We start from the raw sequence: 18,930 nt of genomic DNA, 5'->3' as shown, positions 1-18,930 counted from the left end.
AAGGCTGGTCCTCGGCACGTCTCGATGCGGCAAGGCGGCGCTGCCCTCACCTGGCCACTCAGACATGCGGGAGTAAGCATCACGACCACCGTCGGCCAGGACTCCACCACGAGATGCACTATGGGTGAAATTCGGTCCTCAGCCTCGCGTCGAGCTTGACAAGCAGATCTAGCCAAGTGCATTACACCGAACTCGCGCATCTATGATGGTCTGATTCGCCGCTCTTCGGCCCTCGCCCCAGACCCTGAAGTGCACTAAAATATTGCGTGCTTTCGGCACGCGTTGTCATGACCTCTTAGAGGGAATTTTTCCATTGCCGTTGCCGCTGACTATGAGGACTGTCGCCGACGGTCCGAACTATTACTACTCCTCGTCTCCCCCGTAGACATTTCCTTACTGTTACCGTCAACCCTGAATTTGCAGTCAATATGGGGTCCATCTCGACTGCAGGAGAGGCCGGTATGTCCCCGCAACCATTCGCCCCGCCATTGCCTCTACCCCAGCACGTCGTTGCACCAGAGCAGTTGGAGGGTCCAAAGTCACATATACTGACTTTTGTACTGTGTAGTGGCCCGAATTGCCCACTTGGCCTCCGACGTGATTGTGTCGGTCGTCCCTTCCTTCGAGGCCGAATCTGAGTTCTCCGAGCCTCTGCGAGGACTATACAAGCACAACGCGCCTAGCGTTGTTTGCAAGACACAGCCAGAGGTATGTCTGCATGATTTGGGCGTGTCTGACGCAATCGTACTAACTTTCTCCCCAGATCCTCACAGTCCGCCAAAATGCGGATCCCCTTCTCTCTGTTTTCCAGCCCATCCGCGCGGGCAAGCTCACCAGCGTCACCACAACTTCTTCCATCCTTGTAAAGTCGATACCACACCTATACAAGCTCGCCCAGTACCCCGTCGTTCTCCACGTATCGGTAGCGCCATCGGGCTTCCCCGACTTCTCCGATATCACTTCCATCCGGCAATCTGGATTCGCCTTCATCCAGTCGGAGACACTGCAGGAGTTGCAGGATCTTGCTCTGACTGCACATGCCTTGGCTATCAAGTCGGGCAAGGGTGTCATTCACTTCTTCGACTCAGGCGCGACTGCTTTCAAGAAGACTGTTGAAGTCGAAGATGCCGACCTGGTCCGGAGTGTCATCGACCTGGACGCGGCGGCGGCGTACCAGAACACCAAGTCAGAGGAGACATCGCTATACGCCGATGATGGCAGGAGTTCGACACTGTCCTTCGCTCGGAGCCAGGCTGTCAACGCCGCCCCAGCAGCAACATCAGCTAGCGCTCCTGAGCAGGCCAAGTCACTTCCGGCATCTGAGAGGAACAGCGAGCGCGCCGAGTCGTCCTCTGGTTCATCACAGCGCGATGCTAGCACAAGCGGCGCGTCCGTGTCCTCTGCAACCACTGTCGAATCTCTGATCTCAAAACCTGTCTCATCCGAGGACATCTACCGCTTCGCCACACAGATCTGGGGAACCATTCGGGATGCCACCGGTCGAAGCTACGATGCATTCGCTTTCTCTGGTACTGGCACCGAGGAGGCCGCCATCTTCCTCTTCGGTGCTGACACTGCTGTGTTTGCCACCGAGCTGGATAGTGTCGAGGAGACCAAGGCATATGCCAACACAGCCGTCATCACCGCGAGGTTATACCGCCCCTGGTTGGGTGCCTCGCTTGCGCCTATGCTTCCCTCATCGCTCAAGAGGATCGCTGTGCTAGAGCAAGTTCGAAGAAAGACTACCCGCTGGGGCCCTGTACTGCTCGACCTTCTGATGTCCCTGAAGTCGACTGGCGGTGCCTCCCCCATGGTTGTAGGATACCAACTCGGCTACATCAACGAGGAGACTGTGTCCCAAGCGATGCGCGGTGTCTTCCAGAACTTGATGAGCGAGACACCTGTGCAGAACCTCGTCATCGGCAACCTCGATGGCCCGGAGCCCCAGGCTATCAAGGCCGAGCAACCAGGGTTAGAGAACGCCTACATGAAGATCTTGAACCAGGTCTTTGGTGAGAAGCTCCACATTGCTAACCAGCTTGGTTCGCAGCACGCCGGCATCTCCAACGAGATCTCCTCTTCCCCGGAGTACGGATTCGGCTCACTAGTAGCGCGCAAGGAGCACCGAAGGCGATTAGTAGACGAGGCTGCGGCTGCTTCCAAGGAGAATGCCTTCACCACACAAGCACCCAAGGAGTGGCTATCCAAGTGGGCACTCAACGCCGATGACACTGACAAGGCCAACGAACTTGCTTCTGAAGTCATCGCTCGTCTCGGCACCGACGGCTCGCCCGTTGCCAGCCAACTGTTGTCGTCAAAGAAGCTCTTCTACAAGGAATCTCCGTGGTTGATTGGGTCAGATGCTTGGGCGTACGACCTCGGAAACTCTGGTGTTCACCACGTACTGGCCTCTGGCGAGAATGTCAACATGCTCATCGTCGACTCAACCCCCTACTCTGAGCGCGCAGCCGCTGACGCCGCGAGGCGCAAGAAGGACATTGGTCTGTACGCAATGAACTACGGAAATGCCTACGTCGCATCGGTCGCTGTATACAGCTCTTACACCCAGGTCTTGGAGGCTATGATCGAGGCCGACAAGTTCGATGGTCCATCCGTTGTGCTTGCATACCTCCCTTACGAGAAGGAGAACGACACACCCCTGACCGTTCTTCAAGAGACCAAGAAGGCTGTCGACCTTGGCTACTGGCCCCTGTACCGATGGGACCCACGTGCTGAGGAGAAGGGCGAGGAGAACTTCAAGCTTGACTCGGAGCGCATTAAGAAAGAGCTGGAGGAGTTCCTCTCCCGCGACAACTACATGTCCCAGGTCATGAAGAGACATCCCGAGTTCTCGTCCAACATCTCTGGATCATACGGCACTGAGGTCAGGCAACTGCAAAAGCGCAAGGCCAAGGATGCCTACAGCAAGCTTCTCGAAGGTCTCCAGGGCGACCCAATGACCATTCTCTTCGCTTCCGACAACGGCAACGCCGAAAACCTAGCCAAGCGTCTTGGAAACCGCGGCAAAGCTCGAGGTCTCAAGACCATGGTCATGGCCATGGATGACTTCCCGATCGAAGACCTGCCCAATGAGCAGAACGTTATCCTGATGACCAGTGTAGCCGGTCAGGGAGAGTTCCCTCAAAACGGTCGAACATTCTGGGAAACCGTCAAGGACTCCACCGATTTGGATCTTGCGACAGTCAACTTTGGTGTCTTCGGTCTCGGTGACAGCCACTACTGGCCACGTAAGGAGGACAAGATCTACTACAACAAGCCCGCAAAGGACCTTCATGCTCGTCTTCTTACTCTCGGTGGCAAGCCTTTGGCGGAGTGTGGTCTTGGTGATGACCAAGACCCGGACGCCTACCAGACTGCGTACGCTGAGTGGGAGCCAAAGCTTTGGGAGAAGCTCGGCGTTGCCAACGTTGAGAACTTGCCCGAGGAACCAGCGCCGTTGACCAACGAGGATATGAAGGCCGCTTCAAACTTCCTCCGAGGTACTATCGAGGAGGGTTTGGCCGACACCAGCACCGGTGCCATCTCGGCAAGCGACCAACAGCTCACCAAGTTCCACGGCACCTACATGCAGGATGACCGTGATCTTCGCGACCAGCGCAAGGCACAGGGTCTCGAGCCAGCGTACTCCTTCATGATTCGATGCCGACTACCTGGAGGTGTCTCTACACCTAAGCAGTGGCTGCAGATGGACGAGATCAGCACGAAGCTCGGTAACGAGACCATGAAGCTGACCACTCGACAAACCTTCCAGTTCCACGGCGTCGTAAAGGGAAAGCTCAAGCCAGCTATGCAGGCCATTAACAAGGCGTTGATGACCACCATCGCAGCTTGCGGTGATGTCAACCGAAACGTCATGTGCAGCTCCCTGCCGACTCAGTCAAAGTACCACGGCCAGGTCCACAACATTGCACAGAAGATCAGCGACCATCTCCTTCCCTCTACCACTGCTTACCACGAGATCTGGTTGGAGGACGACGAGACAAAGCAGAAGCGCAAGGTTGCTGGTGAGGCTGTCCAGGACCACGAGCCCCTCTACGGCCCTCTCTACCTCCCACGAAAGTTCAAGATCACCATTGCCATTCCTCCTCACAACGACACCGATGTGTACGCTCACGACATTGGTCTCATCGCAGTCAAGGGCGAAGACGGAAACCTTGTAGGTTTCAACGTCCTCGCCGGTGGTGGCATGGGTGTCACGCACAACAACAAGAAGACATACCCGCGAACCGGAAGCATGTTTGGCTACGTCCCAACTGAGCAGGTGCATCTTGTTTGCGAGAAGATCATGCTTGTCCAGCGCGACCACGGTGACCGCAAGAACAGGAAGCACGCCCGTCTCAAGTACACCATTGACGACATGGGTGTTGATGTCTTTAAGGGCAAGGTTGAAGAGCTCTGGGGTCAGAAATTTGACGAGCCCAAGCCCTTCAAGTTCCAAAGCAACATCGACACCTTCGGCTGGCAAAAGGACGAGACCGGCCTCAACCACTTCACCTTCTTTATTGAGAACGGTCGCATTGAGGACACTGCCGACTTCCCCATGAAGACTGGTCTCATCGAGGTGGCCAAGGTACACAAGGGCGAGTTCCGGTTGACTGGTAACCAGCATTTGATCCTAGCCAACGTCGCCGACGAAGATCTGCCGGCCATGAAGGAGCTGCTGAAGAAGTGGAAGCTTGACAACACCAACTTTTCTGGTATGAGGCTGTCTAGTTCCGCCTGTGTTGCCTTCCCCACTTGCGGTCTTGCCATGGCCGAGTCAGAGCGTTACCTGCCTGAGCTCATCTCCAAGCTTGAGGGTACACTCGAAGAATCTGGTCTGCGACAAGACAGCATTGTCATGCGCATGACTGGTTGCCCTAACGGCTGCGCACGTCCATGGCTCGCCGAGGTCGCTTTCGTTGGAAAGGCCTATGGCGCGTACAACATGTACCTTGGTGGTGGTTACCATGGCCAAAGGCTGAACAAGCTTTACAGGAGCTCGATCAAGGAGGAAGAGATTCTGGAAATTCTGCAGCCGATGATCAAGCAATACGCCAAGGAGAGGAACGACGGAGAGCACTTTGGTGACTTCGTCATTAGGAAGGGTTACATTAACGAGACCACGCACGGAACAAACTTCCACGACAACGTAAGTTGACTTCGGTCACAAATATATGACATGTATGCTAACATTATCACAGACTGCGGAACAAGAGTCAGATGGCGAGTAAACCACACCCACGTGAAGGACAGGTTTCATAGGATTTTCTTCGCGTTCGTCGATCTTACGACAATTTATGATCATTTCATGGCGTTTCATGGGGAAGTCCAAGCGGTTGGGGAAAGTTATGTCTATAGTTTATGACTGCTCGTATGATTAAAAGGAATGAATGATACCACAGCAAGTGTTTGATACTTCTATCACAGCTTCTTAGCAAGTGCCGGGATTGTTCACTGTTTTGGTGTTGTGTCACGCCACCTTCGGGCGCTCCCGTGCCACCTCAACAAGAGACAAGGGGCTCTAGAACATGTGGCATCCTGCACATCGCTACTGTTATTGACGTTACCTGCAGCTTCAGCACGAGCCAGTGCGCATAAACATGGAATTACGACGATGCGTCAACCGGAGGCGCCTTCGCCTAATGACCGCTCTGAAACTTTCAGCACGAATAACAGCATCACCTGTTGTTATGCCCACTGGAAACCCTTGTCTTTAGTTGAAGAAAATTGTAGAACAAGCACCGCACGCTTAGATGTCGCAAAGACTGTTTCGACCATCCTTCGATCCAGAACAGGGCAATGAGTCCTCGATTACCCTAACAGAGGAGGAGCAAAGACCGACAACCTTTTTAGAGAGACTTGAGCACTTCACATGGGTACATACCAAACAAACCTAGTCGTGTCTTGACATATTCATGGACTAATTGTTTCGACGCGCAGGCATGGTTCACGCTGCCGATGTCAACTGGCGGCTTAGCGCTGCTGCTCCATCCCGACAACCAGGCCAACACATTTCCCGGTCTCCTTGCCATCGGAAGGGCGGTTTACGTCTTCGAAATCATTCTTTTCGTAGCAGTTGCATGCGCCATAAGCCTCCGTTTTGTACGATACCCAAGATTACTCAAGGAAAGCTTGATCCACCCTTCTGAAAGCCTCTTCTTCGCAACATCCTTCCTTTCTCTCGCCAGCATAATCGGCGGTATGCACCTGTATGGCTTGCCAATATGTGGAGCATGGCTTCTCATCGCCTATCGTATCTTGTTTTGGCTTTACTTTACGGCTACCTTTATCGTAGCCATCTGGAGCTATTATTCCCTCTTCTCATCGCCGGCTCTCAAGATCCAGGACATGACACCTGCCTGGGATCTGCCCATATTCCCCTTCATGTTATCTGGAACGCTGGCTGCTATCGGTGCAGGACATCAAGCAGAGGCGCACGCAGTTGCCATGATTGTCGCCGGACTTACAGCACAGGGCTTGGGTATGACTGTCAGTCTACTTATGTATGTCATGTACGTTCATCGGATGATCGAATGGGGCTTTCCTAGTCAAAAGAGCAGACCGGCAATGTTCATCGCTGTTGGGCCGCCCGCTTTCACTTCGCTGGCGATTATTGGCATGGCCAGGGCGTGGCCAGTGACTACTAACTTTTTTGGCGTAGGTAAGCAAGCTACGGCTCGCATACTAGAGTTGCTTGCGACAATAGTGGCAGTGTTCATCTGGAGTCTGGCACTCTGGTTCTTTTGCATCGCGCTGTTGAGCATACTTGCTGTGGCTAAAGAGATGACGTTTCGTCTTAACTGGTGGGCGTTTGTGTTTCCGAATGTTGGCTTCACACTTGCGACCATCAAGATTGGAGATGTATTTGAAAGTAGGGTAGTGGGTTGGGTGGGCAGTGTTCTGACGATGTGTCTTGTCGCTACGTATGTATTCGTGTTTACGATGTGCGCAAGGGCAGTAGTCAAGCGGGAGATATTGATTGAAGGCAAGGATGAAGACACGTACGTCGGCGAGGAGAAGCCAAAGGTTAGACGGGGCGAAGAAACTGTAGTGAAAGCCCAAGAGAAGCATGTATGATAGAGTGGAGATTATGATGGGCTCGTAAATCCACGTCTTCAATCGTCGTTCCTAAACTCTCTGGTGTAATTCTTGGTCCTTGGCCGAATCAACCACACCTTTCCAACGCCATCTCTCTTTTTAAGGGCTCAACCTTTCAATCTTCCACTCCGCCTCCTTAATCCCCTTTGCATCTTCCTCCCCGCCAACCTTCCTGTAGACAAACCGGTCATGCAACCGGCTTGGCCGTCCCTGCCAAAACTCCATCATCTGTGGCACAATTCTCAGTCCGCCCCAAAACTCCGGCACTGGGATCTTGTCCTTGCCACTAAACCTCTTCTCCACGTCTTCCACTCTCTTCTCTAGCTTCTCTCTTGAATCAATCACACTGCTTTGCTGACTGGCCCATGCCCCGATTCTTGAGCCGCGGATCCTGGTATCGTAGTAAACCTGCGATTCCTCAGATGTGAGGCGCTCCACAGTTCCCTCAACCCGAACCTGGCGTTCAAGTTCGCGCCAGTGGAAAGTCAATGCCGCATGCGGATTACTTCGCACGTCGCTCGCTTTGCGACTCGTATCCCAGTTTGAGTAAATGACGAAGCCGCGATCATCCAGCTCTTTCATATACAGTGTTCGTGCTGAGACTCTGCCGCTGGGTAGTTCGGCGGTGGACAAGGTGACGGTTTCCGGCTGGTAAACGTTGTTGGCCTGGGCCTCTTGGAACCACTTGTGAAATTGGTCAGTTGGAGAGGGAAGGAGATCATCACGGTCTAGGGCGCCTTTGTTGTATTGGGTTGCATGGCCAGGGTCTTCAGAGTTGCTCGTAGGCGCGAAGATCTTCTTCGCTGACTCAGTAGCTGAATGCAGCATACTTTTCGGTCGGCGCTGGGTCGTCTGGGGGTAATTTACACTTGGAAGCGATGCGCGTTGGCGTATGTAGCCTGCACTACCGACGATGCTTGTAGGTCTTTTTAGGAGATTTGTACACCTGAGTACAAGCATTGATTTCTGTAGGGTGTGGTGGAGATTGATACGTCGAGTGACTCGTGGCGTGATTCAAGCGATGCAATTGCTAGATGAGTCCTCACGATCGGAGCGAAGTGGGGTGACGTAACGAGATGCTATCGCTCCACTTAGGATCTCACACAAACCTCACACATTCACCAACTACGAAGGAGCGAGGGTTCAAAGCTTATGTATAGTTGTTAAAATGTTTCGAGAATATTCCTGCTGGACAAATCATCACTGCCGCGGCGTAAAGCCCTGAAGCCTTCTGGTACGCCAAGCTAACAAACGGCCCGTGTGAGATGTGTTTACTCGTTGCGCTGCGACCTCAGAAAACCCCTTTGCCTGTGTTGGAGGAACGACAAACTGAAGGTCATGTCTCGAAAAGCTAATGGTAGAGTTATATAAGCCATACCTCTTGGGGTCGAGTAGGCCATAGTGTGTGTATACTGGTCATGAAATTCTAGCGACTAGAGCTAACTCGATATTACATAGGTAATGAAGGGGAGAAGTCAGAGAAACGGTCGTCGGAACTGCGATCGTGATAAATATAGAGATTTAGAAGAACGATATCCAGGGCGAGACACCTACCTTTCCGCTGGGCTTCCACTACCTCAGACCTCTTCATCTCTCTACCAATTTCAACTCTGGATACTACGATAGAAACAACATTGAAGGTTGTTGCGGTGTTCCTGGTGTGTTGCGAAATGACAAGTATTAGAAGACATACCCACTACGTCGCAGAACTGCATTGAATCGCGTGAACGGTACCTGGGTGCTTAATCTAGGTGTTTGGACAGTGAAGTGAGTTATCATCCCGGACTTCTACACCAGGGTACTGAGAGATTCCTCTCTCATGCGCGATTGTCTGGAACGGTTCTGCCCTGGAGCCACAGGAAATATTGCAGAGGCTACAGATGGCGATACATGTTTTGCGATGGGCCATTTCGAAAACAAAAGTAAGCGATTTAGCCAGTAATTGCTTGGCCGCGACAGGCTGAAGGTTGATGAGATGATGCTGGCCTGGTGCGATGGAGTTGAGTTGGGCGCGACGAGCTCTAGGAGATCTTGAGAGACTGAAAGGGGTTAGGCAAGGACCCCCACATGTGGATGCCCCACCACAAGCCGCCAACCCTGCGGACATCCGCTTACTTCATACACCTATCTGGCGGTAACAATGCCCGACTCAACTACCTACCGATACGACCTGGGCTCCTACCGTCGAAAGATCAGCACCTCTAGCTCGAAAGCACAGGAGTGGTTTGATCGCGGCTTGGTTTGGTGTTATGCGTTTCACCATGAAGAGTCCGCCCGATGCTTCGAACGGGCCATCGACGAAGACCCAAGTTGCGCGATGGCTTATTGGGGTGTAGGTCACTGACATAGTCGGGATATTTTTTGGTTCCCCAGCTGATTACCACAGCTCGCGTTCGCCCTCGGGCCGAATTACAATAAACCTTGGGACTTGTTTGATGAGAAAGAGCTCAAGGCCACACTAAGGAAAATAAATGAAGCGAACGAAAAGGCCAAACAACACGCACCCAAGTCTACGGATATCGAAAGAGCACTAATCGATGCCGTGCAAGTGCGTGTGCCGAAAGGTCTAGACGAGGCTGCTTTTCAGGCGTGCAACGAGGAATATGCCGAGGCCATGAGGAGCGTTTACGGGAATTTCTCTAGTGACCTCGACATCGCTTCGCTTTATGCAGACTCCCTCGTATGCCTCTCGGCGTGGAATCTCTGGGATCTCAAGACGGGCGAGCCAACGCCTGGTGCTCGCTCATTAGAGGCCAAGGCTGTGCTCGAGAAAGCTTTGCAGCAAGAGAGCTCACACAAACATCCGGGAGTTCTCCATCTGTACATTCATCTCATGGAGATGTCAGCGACGCCGGAAGTAGCCCTTGTCTATGCCGATCATCTAAGAAAACTTACCCCGGACGGAGGACACTTGCTGTAGGTATACGTTGAATTATAAGCGAAGTACGTACTAACGCCATACAACCACAGACATATGCCGTCCCATCTGGACATCCTTGTTGGTGACTATCGACATGCCATTGACGCTAATGCGGATGCCTGCCGTGCTGACGAGAAGTACGTTGCCGAGCATGGGGCGAGAAACTTTTACTCATTCTACATGATGCACAACTATCACTCGCTCGTGTATGCAGCCATGTTTGCAGGGCAGTTCAAGGTCGCACTGGACGCAGTCAACCGGATGGAGGCATCGCTGCCTGAGTCGCTGCTGCGCATTGAAAGCCCGCCCATGGCAGACTGGTTGGAGAACTTCGCGTCAGTCCGGGTCCATGTCCTAGTTCGTTTCGGACGATGGCAGGATCTTATCGCGCTCGAGATGCCGTCTGACACGGACCTCTTTTGTGTGACAGCAGCAATGATACGTTATGGCAAAGGCGTTGCATATGCCGCTACTGGCGACGTCGTTAAGGCGCAAGAGGAACGCGATGCCTTGGTTCAGGCAGTAGAGTGTATCCCAGCATCGCGGATATGCGGAGATTTTCCTAACAGGTACAGTAGAGTCAAAGTTTCCGGAGCGGCGGGAAACCCATGTATTAAGAGCTTACTAACCAAGATAGGTCTAACGTCGTGCTGCAAGTTGGAGTTGCAATGTTGGACGGCGAGCTTGAGTACCGCAAAGGCAACTACGAGGAGGCTTTCAAACACCTCGAGACGGCAATTGAACGTGATGATAACCTCGTATACGCCGAGCCTTGGCCATGGATGCAACCGACACGCCATGCATATGCTGCCCTGTTGATGGAGCAGGGCCGAATAGAAGATGCGGCAACAGCCTACAAAGCAGATCTGGGGTTCGATGATACGCTACCGCGGGCGAGGCAACATCCGAACAACGTATGGGCCCTGCGCGGCTACCATGAGAGTCTGGTGGCTTTGGGTCGGAGGGACGAAGCCGATATCATTGGGCAGCAGCTAAGAGTCGCACTCGCTGTAGCTGACGTTAGTGTCGACGTGAGTTGCTACTGCCGACGTAGTGGGAATGCGTAGACGGACGGGAGCCGACATGTTTATCAGGATACGATCGTCGTCGAAGAAACACACAGTTGCTGGCCAGTTGAGCGTCTTCCCGTGTCCGCGTCGCCAGCGAACTCTTTCAGGTGCTTGTTGAGGCCGATCTCCTGACTTGGGTTAAACGACATGAGAGGTTCCTGCGGTGTGAATATACCAGGGTCGTCAGGAGTTGCTGTCCATGCTGATGTCTATTCGAGCGGTTGAATGCAGCTCAGTTGCCTTATCGGACTGATCGAACCGAATCGGATTGCAAACCTAGTACGACTCGCGGGTCAACCCTGATATCTTTGCTTGACCGTTCCCCTTTCGATCAGATAATGGGTGTCAACAGCCTTACGTACAGTTTCGGATAGCCCTCCGTCAGCGTCGAGCGGCGAAGAACGACCCGAGTGACAGTCCCACTACTGAACAAGCCGTTCTCAAGTGCCTTGGGTGGAGTGTGCCTGAGTCGCGGGCCATCTCCCAATCACCAGTGTTCATGCCTCGGCACGTCGATGTTTGAGTTTGACGATCTGCCGCTAAGGTCGCCGACGTCCTCGCTACCCATGTAGCTCCCACGTGTTTTACCAAGATCGTGCTAGATGAGCTCGCTTACACGCCCTGCGGAAATTTCGCCCCAACAGAGTCACGACCTCTATGCGACTTCGCAAGCAGACATGCGTCAACTTCAGTCCCTGGAGCCACGCGGATCCTTCCCGTCTCTGTGCCACGCGAGTGAAACTTGGCATTGAGCCGGCTTTTACTAATGTTAGCAATCAGAATCGAGGTCACCCTGTGGAACAACAGCGGGACCCTGAAGCCACAGTAAACACGGAAACCGTGGGACCGAAAACTCTGACGTCTGCAGCCAGAGCGGGCACTTGATTGATCGGAACGGAGTCCGTCGACGTTTATTGTGCGCGGGTAGCCTAGATTGCGGGAGGTTCACGAGCCGCAAGCATCCATCAACAAATTATGATCATCTTGTATTCACGTAAACGAGCAGGGGACTCGAAATGCATGCCCAGAGTGGAAGCTGCGAAAGCACGGGAATAATCGCCACAACACCCCTGGACCCCATCGTAACTGAGCGTTGAATCAGCATGGTGTGCACCCATGCCCTGCCCTGACATGCCGGCGGTGTTTCCCATTCAGTAGCGGTGGGCAGGGCCCACGAGCCGCCTTCCCCTGGGTACCATTCGAATCGAGACTCGCTAGAATGCGGGCTGACTCATTTTGGCTGATACCCAAGGCATCGGGAACGAGGTATATGGAGCCAAAATCCGCGCGATTCCTCAGGAATCTGGGGGGAACCAGATTTGCCCGACTTTACGCCATCATCATGGCTACAAGGCACGAACTCGACAATCGGGGACCTGAACTGACGGCGGTATGTACAGGAACTGGATGAGATGGAGACTGTCGACTAACGTGTGCAGGTGTGCTCGACGTTCGTTTCGCTCGCATTCATAGCCACTGTCCTGCGGGTCTACGTACGAGCCCGCATCGTGAAAGCTTTTGGACCGGACGACTGGTGGATGGTGGTAGCATTATGTAGCCATGTCATGTTCGCTACTTGCGCCATTGTAAGATCCATAGCCACTACCTGCTAGCTCTTGACTAATTGTGTTAGGGTGGTGTTCACTATGGCACCGGACGGCATATGGATACACTCTCGTTCGAGCAACAGTACAAAGCAATGCGGGTAGGCCTCGACCTGTGACTCTCCACGACCAGAAGACTAACAGTACCGACAGTACTGGTGGCTCTGCTACATCGCATATTGCTGGGCGATGATCACATCCAAAATGTCCATCGGCCTCTTCCTCCTCCGCGTCACCGTCAAGAAACTACACAAATACATCATCTACTGTGCCATGGGCCTCACGGTTCTTTGTGGACTCATCTTCTTCTTCGTCACCCTCTTCCAGTGCCACCCGGTCAGCTTCTTCTGGAACAAGAGTATCGAAGACGGTACCTGCATCGACGTAAACGTCATCATCGGTCTTACGTTCCTGTACAGTGCGATTTCTGTCATTAGCGACTTTACGTTTGCCATTCTGCCCTTCTTCCTCATCTGGGGCTTGAACATGTCAGTCAAGACGAGGGTTCTGCTGATTCCCATTCTCGGCATGGCTTGCATTGCCAGTGTAGCAGTCTGCGTTCGCATGGGCTACGTGATGGACTTTAAGAATCCCGACTTCCTCTGGGCCACCGTCGACATCGCAATCTGGTCAGACATCGAGCAAGGGCTCGCAATCACAGCCGGTTCCCTCGCCACCCTCCGCCCCCTCTGGCGACAGATCTCCGAGAAGTTTGGTTTCACCAACTCATCATTCGGTCCCTCGGGCCCATCTGGCATGCGAACACCACAATGGAACAACGATCCAACCAAGGAGTCGCGAAAGAGGCCTAGCCTTTTTAGCATGACAATGTCTTTGCTGAAGACAGAAAAAGGACCGTCCAAGTCGGAGATCGACGAGGACTATGGAATGGGCAATCTCGCGCCTGTGAGACTGCGAGACGATATTTCTGCGGAGAACGAGAAGAGCGACAAGGTGTTCAATACCTGGAAAATAAAGGGGGGAGGCAAAGTGTCCGATGAAGAGTGCCGAATTGGCGAAATCACAATGGAAACGCACATCAACCAGAAGAACGAGAGGCGATAGGACGCCGAAAAGGGAAAAGGTGTTAAGAAGTCAACGATGTAGACGAAAGGGTTACAAGTTAATTTAGATTCTATGATATTACTCTCATGTCGGCGCGAGCCAGACAAAACAAAAAAAAAGAGATATTCGACTAAGCTTGTGTTTATGTTCGCTTTGAAAACATTGACGCTTTGAATCCACATGTATCAACATCCAGCAGGTTGAAACTGTTCCACAGTAGTGCGGTGTCCACTGCGTATGACCGCTGGACTAAACGGCTTGGGTACTGAAAAACTGCATGGTCCAAGTGACACCAGTAAGTAAGAAATCTCCACCCTAATCATACTTACACTCGCAGGTTACTCGTCTTGGCCCTCAAAAAATTCTCCACCATCTCATCAGTAACCTCTATCGCATTACTCGACTGACGGCGGGAATCCCCTTTACTCCCCACTGCCGAATCTGGACGTTTTTCGTCACGGGGCGTTGCGTCGCCGACTGGTTTTGGTGCTACGTTCTGAACCGGCGCATCCGGTGCATAGCCGTTGGAAGACTTCGCCGAGCCTACCGCACCAGCAGCCCCACCGCTGTCTTGGTCCTGGCCATTTATTGATCGTCTACCCTCTTGCGGCTGCCCCTGCTTGTGCGCTACTCTCTGATTAGACGGTGTCAGGTCACCATGGAACGGGCGCTGTCGCTGCTCCGCGGCTTGCTTGTCGACTTTCCATATGCCGCCCGAGGGGTCGATGGTGTAAGCTTGAGGGTCATGCTTGACTAGTTTGTCGAAGATTGGGTCGTTAGGTACTTTATTGAAGAAGACATGTTTGAATTCCTCGCCCTTTGCCTCTTCGTCCTTTCGCATCTGTCTTTGGCCGTTTTCGACTGCATTCTTCGCTGTGGTGGCGCCCTTCATGTCACCCTTGTGCAGGGAGGATATGACGTCGCTCCATGCTTTCCTGCTCTCCCACGGGTCCTGTTCTGAGAGGTCGGGCACAGTCATGGGTTTGTGTTTGATAGTCCTAACGTCAAACGTCTCCACCTCAGAGTCATTCCGCGCGTCCTTGATGGTAAACGTGCTGTTCCAAGCTCCTTCAATTGTGTAGATCGTCTCATCGGGCCTATCTGCGTGGAAGAATCTCGCTTCGAAACCGTTCTTATGCCCGGAGCCAAAGAAGGACTTGCCTTCGAATTTGATGTGCGAGATATATCCGTTGGACGATATGAGAGAATACTCGCCGTACAACTCCGGATGTGGTACCCCACCCAACAGACCCTTTACTTTGATATTCGGCAGGGGCAGGAGGTAGTCCTCGTCGTACTTGTCGACATGCACAATGGCATAGCCCTTTTGCTTGATGCTAACATTTCCTGAAAAGGTGATCTCCTGTTCCGTAAACCCTTCAGCTCGGATGCCGACTTGGTCGTTCCACAGATAGCACGCCGTTACTGGCGGATGATGGCCGACCTGCTCAGAGACCAACCTCGTCTCTCCCAGCTCCTCAGTGTTCCAGCTGCCGAGAAACAGCTCGCCGAGAAAGGCGTTCAATGGCTTCTTGACGCCATCCTCCTCCTTTCGCCCCGCATATTGCTGCCCCCGTAGTGAGCATAGGAAGTTCTTCAGCACAAGCAGCGCGCGCTTCTCGGGATCTTCTTCCAACGCCGGCGCTGCCCAGAGATACGGATGGTCCGCCCAGTACTGTGGTATCTCAACCGTCGAATTCTCAGCTAGTACAAAAGGCGGCGCAGTAATGTTTGAAAGATCTCCCGAGATGGTCGCTATAGATGCGAGAAAGTCCTTGAGCCCCGAGCGGTTTGCGGCAATATCATTCGACATGACTGCGGATTCGAATTGAAACTTAACATCATGATTACCGGGTCCATGGACGTAGTTATGGAGACGATGTTGGCTTCCTTTGGTAGCGCCAAGTCATGACGTCGGCGTGCAGGGCCCTGCAGCGAGATCTGGCCCTGAAGTTTGGGAGGCTGTGCACCTACGACTCCAACGCCGCATCGCGCAATCATCCGTATGCGGTGTTTCCATCGCACAATGAACCCAGCGAAGTCCGACCGAGCAGTGTCGCGCATTCTTCCTTTGTAATCCACGACGAATGCAACCCATTGGTAGGAGCAACGCCTAGATACCAGCCACCAGGAAATGCCATAGCCTGCCACGCAACCTATTGTAAACATTGTCCAGGATGACAGTCTCGTATCTTGCCGCCTCACCACATCGTTGGACTGTGAACTCTCTCTACGCGTTGAATCTCACTTGTTGTCCATCTTTGTCAGCAATACGACATCATTCGAAGAGAGGAACGGAAACCGGATGAATACTTGTCATTCGAGTGCAAGACATGTTCGAACAATAGCAATACTCTTACTCATCCGATGTACCCGTCTTGGGGGAATCGTCACGCAAATTAGTGATTGGAATGGCAAATTGTGTTTGCAAGCCATTGTGGCTGTCTCATTAATTCGTCAAGTCTGCTAACATATGTATTAGACCCCTCCACCGCTTAAGGTGTAGGATAGCTCAACGCGAAAGCCTCTCTAATCTCCTCCTCGCTCCAACCCATGGTGAGTCCCAGTTGCAACAGGATCCTTGCCTTCTGCGGGTTGTAAAACCCGCTTGCAATAGTAAAGTCGCCACCGTTTGGTACCATCCCGTCTGAACTCCGGTGACTGGCAACCATCGGAATGCCGGTGGCATTGTAAAGTTCCTCAGCAGCCAGAGCAGCCTTATCAGATACACCGCCTGCACCGACTCCGGCGTAGACAATGCCCTGAGCACCGGAAGCATAAGACGCGTTGAACAGCGAGGGGTCCATGTCCTGGTGGGCGTACAGGATCGGTACGGACGCCAAATCCGTAACATTGGTCACATCGAAGACTACGCGGCCGACAGGCTCCGAGGGTGCGAAGAAGAAGTATGGAACCTGGTTGATAAAGACGCCGAGTTGCCCTGCTTCAGTCGAGAAGAATGTGTCCAGGGTGTTGGCATTGTTCTTTGTGGTGTAGAAAGCAGAGCCAATGCGGTCGTTGAGGACGATCTGAAAATGTTAGAACAACCTCTTCACGGCTGCATCTCGACTCATAAACTCACCATAGTTCCTCGATTCCGGCCGGCAGGCGATCCAGCAAGGGTAACTGCTTGGAACAAGTTGAGCGGACCATCTGCACTCAATGCAGTCGCCGGTCTCATGGCACCCACGACGATGACAGGCTTAGTGGAGTTTACCGTACTCTCCAAGAAGAAAGCAGTCTCCTCGAGCGTATCGGTGCCATGCGTTACTACAACACCGGAGATTTCCTCCTTGGCCAACTCAGCATTGATCATATGCGCCAAGCTCAAGCTGATGGTCTCATTGACGCTACCAGAGCCGACGTTGGAGATCTGGTAGCCGGCGATATTCGAGATGTTCAGGAGCTCTGGGACGGCATCAACGAGTTGTTGGACTCCGAGACCTATCGAGTAGCCAGTGGTTTGAGTATTGCTGCTACCCTGCGAGGCAATTGTTCCACCGGTTGCGAAGATGGTGACATTAGGAAGGGAAGCATTGATTGGTGTTTGGATATCCTGGCGTACGAAGAGTCGGTGGAGATTTGACCGACTAAGATCAATTGGCGATGCTAGGGTAAGGGCCGTGAAGAGAGGAAGAAGGTGGATAGAGAACTTCATCTTGCCAACCGGATGCGCACGTAGCTGAAACCACAATCGACTCACAACAAGCCGAAGCCAGTCTTTATACTCTTTTGTTGTCACCCAGTTCACATGCCAAGCTTACCGTCGGCGAACCTGCTACGCCTATCTCCACGGCCTCTTATCGTATCATTGTCGAGCTGCGGTCAAGGCACTGTCGTCATGCAGTGCTTGGTATTTCTAGAAGCAGCTCGATTAGTTAATTCTACGAGTAGTAGCAAGGCTTGAACTTCTTGGCCATGCGAGTCGTCCAGATCCGTCGTCGTGTCAGCGTGTCTTATCAGTGAGCCTTGCATGCGATAGCCCACACTCTGGATCCGCTAGGATGTGTTTAGTAAGAACGCCAAGGGCGTGTTAGCAAACTCGGATGACTGGGGGTTTCTTCTTGATAGCCGTTACCGGCGTCTAGTCGTAGAGCTTACGTTTGGTTTGCTTTAGTATTTGTGTAGGCCGTGTGTGGAGAATATGATCGCCAATTGGCACTAGAGATTGCAGAACTCTGGGTAGGGTAGCTGCGACAAGATTCATGCCTGAAGACTCCAATTCCTGAAGTATGGAATTTGAGGATGCTCAAAAATCGCGCGCGCCTGCTAGCAGTGATGATGAGACGTCCGACGTTGGATTTGAAGTATCGTGGCTAGCCCCGCTCGCCCACGCCTTGTGGCCCGATTGGGAAACAGACGACAAGCGCGTCTATATGTACAAGAGACACACAAAGTACTTTTCTGTCGCATAAACTTTGCTCTGATTTATATATCACCATTCATACCGTATAGCGCAGCATGTGCCCACCATCCGACCTAACCATTGCCGGTGCCAGCAATCCAGAGGGCGGGACGTATTCGCGTCTCCTGGACCCTGACACAGACATATCAAAAGCTGCATATGCACATGCAGCTGGTCTGCTACACCCAGCAATTCTCGACCATAGTATCAGAGTCTATCTCTATGCTAACGCATTGGCCAAACACACATTGTCAAAGTATTTCACGAACGCCCATTGCCGCGATCTGCTCTTGATGGCATGCCTTTTTCACGATATTGGCACCACGCAAAAGTATGATGGTTCGCAGCGCTTCGAGGTCGAGGGTGCCGATGCAGCAGTCGTGTTTCTGTCCACGCATGGCGTCGACGGAGCGGATGCGCATGATGTCTGGACAGCAATCGCGTGCCATACCAGCCCAGGAATTGCTGAGAGGATCGGCGAGCTCTCGAGACTTGTTCGCATCGCCGTCGTAACAGATTTTGGGAGGAAGAGCACGGATTGGGAAATGCTTCAGCCACTGAGAGAGCAGTTGGAAGTGCGGTACGAGCGCGCGGGAATCGAAAAGGTACTGGGCGATGCAGTAGTGGAGCAGGCGAAGCGTAAGCCAGAGAAGGCGCCAAAGGTTTCGTGGCCGCATGCAATGTACGCGGCAGCGCTCGCGGAACCAGAATGGGATGGTGTCAACAAGGCGTTTTGAGGGGTTGTCTGCGAGCTTCGTATCGTAC

At 52.9% G+C, this 18,930-nt stretch overlaps 8 protein-coding genes across 8 annotated transcripts; 5 read left to right on the top strand and 3 right to left on the bottom strand.

Moving 5' to 3' along the window:
- The first annotated feature begins 96 nt into the window (after positions 1-96).
- CC77DRAFT_1020633 (sulfite reductase hemo protein beta-component) lies at positions 97-5,420 on the top strand. Its single transcript, XM_018525092.1, has 4 exons — positions 97-459; positions 569-708; positions 764-5,161; positions 5,189-5,420. Exons 1-3 carry the CDS (start codon positions 429-431, stop codon positions 5,159-5,161), a joined length of 4,569 nt encoding a protein of 1,522 aa, XP_018385507.1. The 5' UTR covers positions 97-428; the 3' UTR covers positions 5,189-5,420.
- Positions 5,421-5,961: 541 nt separating this feature from the next.
- On the top strand, positions 5,962-7,080 carry CC77DRAFT_935971 (hypothetical protein; the record flags this gene model as incomplete). Its single annotated transcript, XM_018534472.1, has 1 exon — positions 5,962-7,080. One exon carries the CDS (start codon positions 5,962-5,964, stop codon positions 7,078-7,080), a length of 1,119 nt encoding a protein of 372 aa, XP_018385506.1.
- Positions 7,081-7,200: 120 nt separating this feature from the next.
- On the bottom strand, positions 7,201-7,929 carry CC77DRAFT_1061558 (pyridoxamine 5'-phosphate oxidase; the record flags this gene model as incomplete). Its single annotated transcript, XM_018528445.1, has 1 exon — positions 7,201-7,929. The coding sequence occupies one exon, from the start codon at positions 7,927-7,929 to the stop codon at positions 7,201-7,203; it is 729 nt and encodes a 242-aa protein (XP_018385505.1).
- Positions 7,930-9,122: 1,193 nt separating this feature from the next.
- Positions 9,123-11,418, top strand: CC77DRAFT_95915 (TPR-like protein). Its single transcript, XM_018535563.1, has 4 exons — positions 9,123-9,433; positions 9,488-10,017; positions 10,072-10,590; positions 10,659-11,418. The coding sequence occupies exons 1-4, from the start codon at positions 9,242-9,244 to the stop codon at positions 11,086-11,088; spliced, it is 1,671 nt and encodes a 556-aa protein (XP_018385504.1). The 5' UTR covers positions 9,123-9,241; the 3' UTR covers positions 11,089-11,418.
- Positions 11,419-12,433: 1,015 nt separating this feature from the next.
- On the top strand, positions 12,434-13,760 carry CC77DRAFT_936260 (hypothetical protein; the record flags this gene model as incomplete). Its single annotated transcript, XM_018534483.1, has 4 exons — positions 12,434-12,481; positions 12,531-12,677; positions 12,725-12,796; positions 12,849-13,760. The coding sequence occupies 4 exons, from the start codon at positions 12,434-12,436 to the stop codon at positions 13,758-13,760; spliced, it is 1,179 nt and encodes a 392-aa protein (XP_018385503.1).
- A 39-nt stretch (positions 13,761-13,799) lies between these two features.
- CC77DRAFT_1020627 (hypothetical protein) lies at positions 13,800-15,754 on the bottom strand. The gene has a single exon (XM_018525091.1). It carries the CDS (start codon positions 15,571-15,573, stop codon positions 14,086-14,088), a length of 1,488 nt encoding a protein of 495 aa, XP_018385502.1. The 5' UTR covers positions 15,574-15,754; the 3' UTR covers positions 13,800-14,085.
- A 535-nt stretch (positions 15,755-16,289) lies between these two features.
- Positions 16,290-17,418, bottom strand: CC77DRAFT_1031349 (L-asparaginase; the record flags this gene model as incomplete). The annotated part of the gene is made up of 3 exons (XM_018526658.1): positions 16,290-16,367; positions 16,400-16,789; positions 16,843-17,418. The coding sequence occupies 3 exons, from the start codon at positions 17,416-17,418 to the stop codon at positions 16,290-16,292; spliced, it is 1,044 nt and encodes a 347-aa protein (XP_018385501.1).
- Positions 17,419-18,221: 803 nt separating this feature from the next.
- On the top strand, positions 18,222-18,902 carry CC77DRAFT_1031348 (hypothetical protein; the record flags this gene model as incomplete). Its single annotated transcript, XM_018526657.1, has 2 exons — positions 18,222-18,252; positions 18,307-18,902. 2 exons carry the CDS (start codon positions 18,222-18,224, stop codon positions 18,900-18,902), a joined length of 627 nt encoding a protein of 208 aa, XP_018385500.1.
- Positions 18,903-18,930: the final 28 nt, after the last annotated feature.

Source organism: Alternaria alternata, assembly GCF_001642055.1.
Source record: "Alternaria alternata strain SRC1lrK2f unplaced genomic scaffold CC77scaffold_11, whole genome shotgun sequence".
NCBI lineage: Eukaryota > Fungi > Ascomycota > Dothideomycetes > Pleosporales > Pleosporaceae > Alternaria > Alternaria alternata.
Note: the sequence above shows the minus strand (reverse complement) of the source record. Positions and strands in the feature narration are given on the sequence as shown.